Source organism: Phalaenopsis equestris, unplaced genomic scaffold, assembly GCF_001263595.1.
Source record: "Phalaenopsis equestris unplaced genomic scaffold, ASM126359v1 Scaffold197456, whole genome shotgun sequence".
In the NCBI taxonomy this organism is placed as follows: Eukaryota; Viridiplantae; Streptophyta; class Magnoliopsida; order Asparagales; family Orchidaceae; genus Phalaenopsis; species Phalaenopsis equestris.
This window is the reverse complement of record NW_018217405.1, coordinates 1-2,163: the sequence shown is the minus strand read 5'-3', so window position 1 is coordinate 2,163 and position 2,163 is coordinate 1. Positions and strand designations below refer to the sequence as shown.

General features: G+C 38.6%; 1 protein-coding gene across 1 annotated transcript; it reads right to left on the bottom strand.

Annotated features, from left to right (window-relative positions):
- Window positions 1-247: 247 nt before the first annotated feature.
- On the bottom strand, window positions 248-2,157 carry LOC110035363 (probable mannose-1-phosphate guanylyltransferase 1). Its single transcript, XM_020739598.1, has 4 exons — window positions 1,991-2,157; window positions 1,594-1,656; window positions 1,241-1,480; window positions 248-1,162 (listed from the first exon to the last, which is right to left on the bottom strand). The coding sequence occupies exons 1-4, from the start codon at window positions 2,099-2,101 to the stop codon at window positions 491-493; spliced, it is 1,086 nt and encodes a 361-aa protein (XP_020595257.1). The 5' UTR covers window positions 2,102-2,157; the 3' UTR covers window positions 248-490.
- Between the last annotated feature and the right edge of the window lie 6 nt (window positions 2,158-2,163).

Below are 2,163 nucleotides of genomic sequence, written 5' to 3'. Positions count from 1 at the left end.
AACATCTATATAAAAAACCCAATTCATATGTTTTTACATATCTCACATCTAAACACTATTATTTACATTCATACCACCCAAATATTTTTTATCACATGAGAATACACAAGTGAAATACACCTTTTTCATGCATAAAATAAGGTGGAATGTATGTAAAAAATGATGTTTAGGTGTTAGATAGGTAAAAACATGAGAGTTGTTTGATATGTATGCAGATGCCTTGGACTTTGGCACATTAGATCAGCGCTTGCAAACAAAAAAGCTTTCATTTATTCATTGAGAGACAAGCAATGAAAGAGCGAACCATGTCACAAGCTCCACACGATCACATGGTCCATACATAATGCTCTTATATACACGCATGCTAAACTGGACATAAATTTTTTTTCATATCCAAGATGCTCAACAACAAGCTTGGCAGCAGGCACAAACACACAAAGCTGAAATAGAAATAAACCGGCCCAGAAAATGACCAAACTAGACAACAAAATCACATGACAATCTCAGGTTTCAAAATGCTGGATTTGATCTCCTTGTGTGGGAGGACAACCCCACCATTGCTGTAAACCTCGTCACCAACATGCACATCCTCGCCGAGGATAGTCATGTTCTCAACCCTCGCCCACTGCCCCACCGTTGAATGCCAACCAATGATGCTGCTTGAGACACAGGCGTGGTTCTTGATGCGAGCTCCACGCATCACTGTGCATCTCGAGAGCCTTACGCCGGACTCCACCACGCAGCCCGGTCCGATAGCAACATCGGGACCAATCAAGCAACCCACTCCGATCACAGCGGTCTCATGAACAAGGACGTTCCCGATGAATTGCGAACCGAAAGCGAGTTTGGCAGGGGATTTCTTCCTGATGGAATCCAGGTAAAGCCTTAGGCCTGTGATATAGTCCTTTGGCTGGCCTATGTCCATCCAGAATCCTGGCAAGACCATGGCAAAGAGGTTATGATCTGCAGCAATTTTAGGGAAAACTTCCTTCTCTATTGAGGTGGGTCTCAATTCAATGCTGTTGAGTACTGAGGGATTCAGCAGGTAGATCCCAGCATTGATTTTGTTACCAACAAATACTTTAGGTTTTTCCACAAATCTCTCCACTTTTCCAGTTCCCTCCTCCATGACAACAACACCATACTTTGAAGGTTCATCTACCTATTCAAGGAAATCACAGATCCATTTCGTAGGTCGTTGATCATGAAAAGAATCAATATTGCAAAGAATGAAATTTACCTTTGTGACCATAATTGTGGCCTCTCCTCCATGGGATTTGTGGAATTTAATGAGTTCAGCAAATGGGTATTCACTTATAACATCACTGTTGAGGACAAAGAAAGGCTCACCAGACCCATCCACTAGCTTATCTCTTGCAAGAGCAAGAGGTCCGGCTGTTCCTAGAGGTTCAGTCTCCTGAGAGCAGGTAATTGTTATACCAATCTTTGTTTCAAATTCCTTGAGAAAATTGAGCATGACCTAATCATACAAGTAAGGAAAAAAAAAAGCAGTATATGACATAAGAATTTATAACCAATAATTTAAATAATATCAGCACAAGAATACAATCAGATGTTGTTTTTCCATCTTACCTCTGGCTGGTAATTTATTGCTAAAACAACTTCAGTAACCCCCACCTCCTTCAGAGCTTCAATCTGTGGATGGCCAAGAAGAAAACACAATTTAAACAACAAAGACAATTTTAAATAAAAATATATGAAGTTCTTAAAAAGATAACTTTTCTAAGGAATCATAAAAATAGGATATTCTTACAAATAAGCAATATCTATAGATTAAATTATATATATAACGGGATAAATTGAGCCAACAAAAAAAAAACCAAAATTTAGATGCAATTAGTCCAAATCTAAATTGTGCTCTTAACAGAATAGAAGATATCAAACAAACTACAGGGTAAATTGAACGGATTATCTAAGCGCATGTTTATTTTTAGATTCCAGACAATATATGAAATAAACACAGCAATACCTGATGAAGGATCATAGGTTTGTTGGCAAAATCCACAAGTGGTTTTGGAACACTGAGGGTCAATGGCCTCAAACGGGTCCCAAATCCACCAACAAGAATTAGCGCCTTCATGGTGAAACTTCCTCTCTTATCTCTTCTCCTGAATATCAAAAGACAAAAAAAAAAAAAAAAAA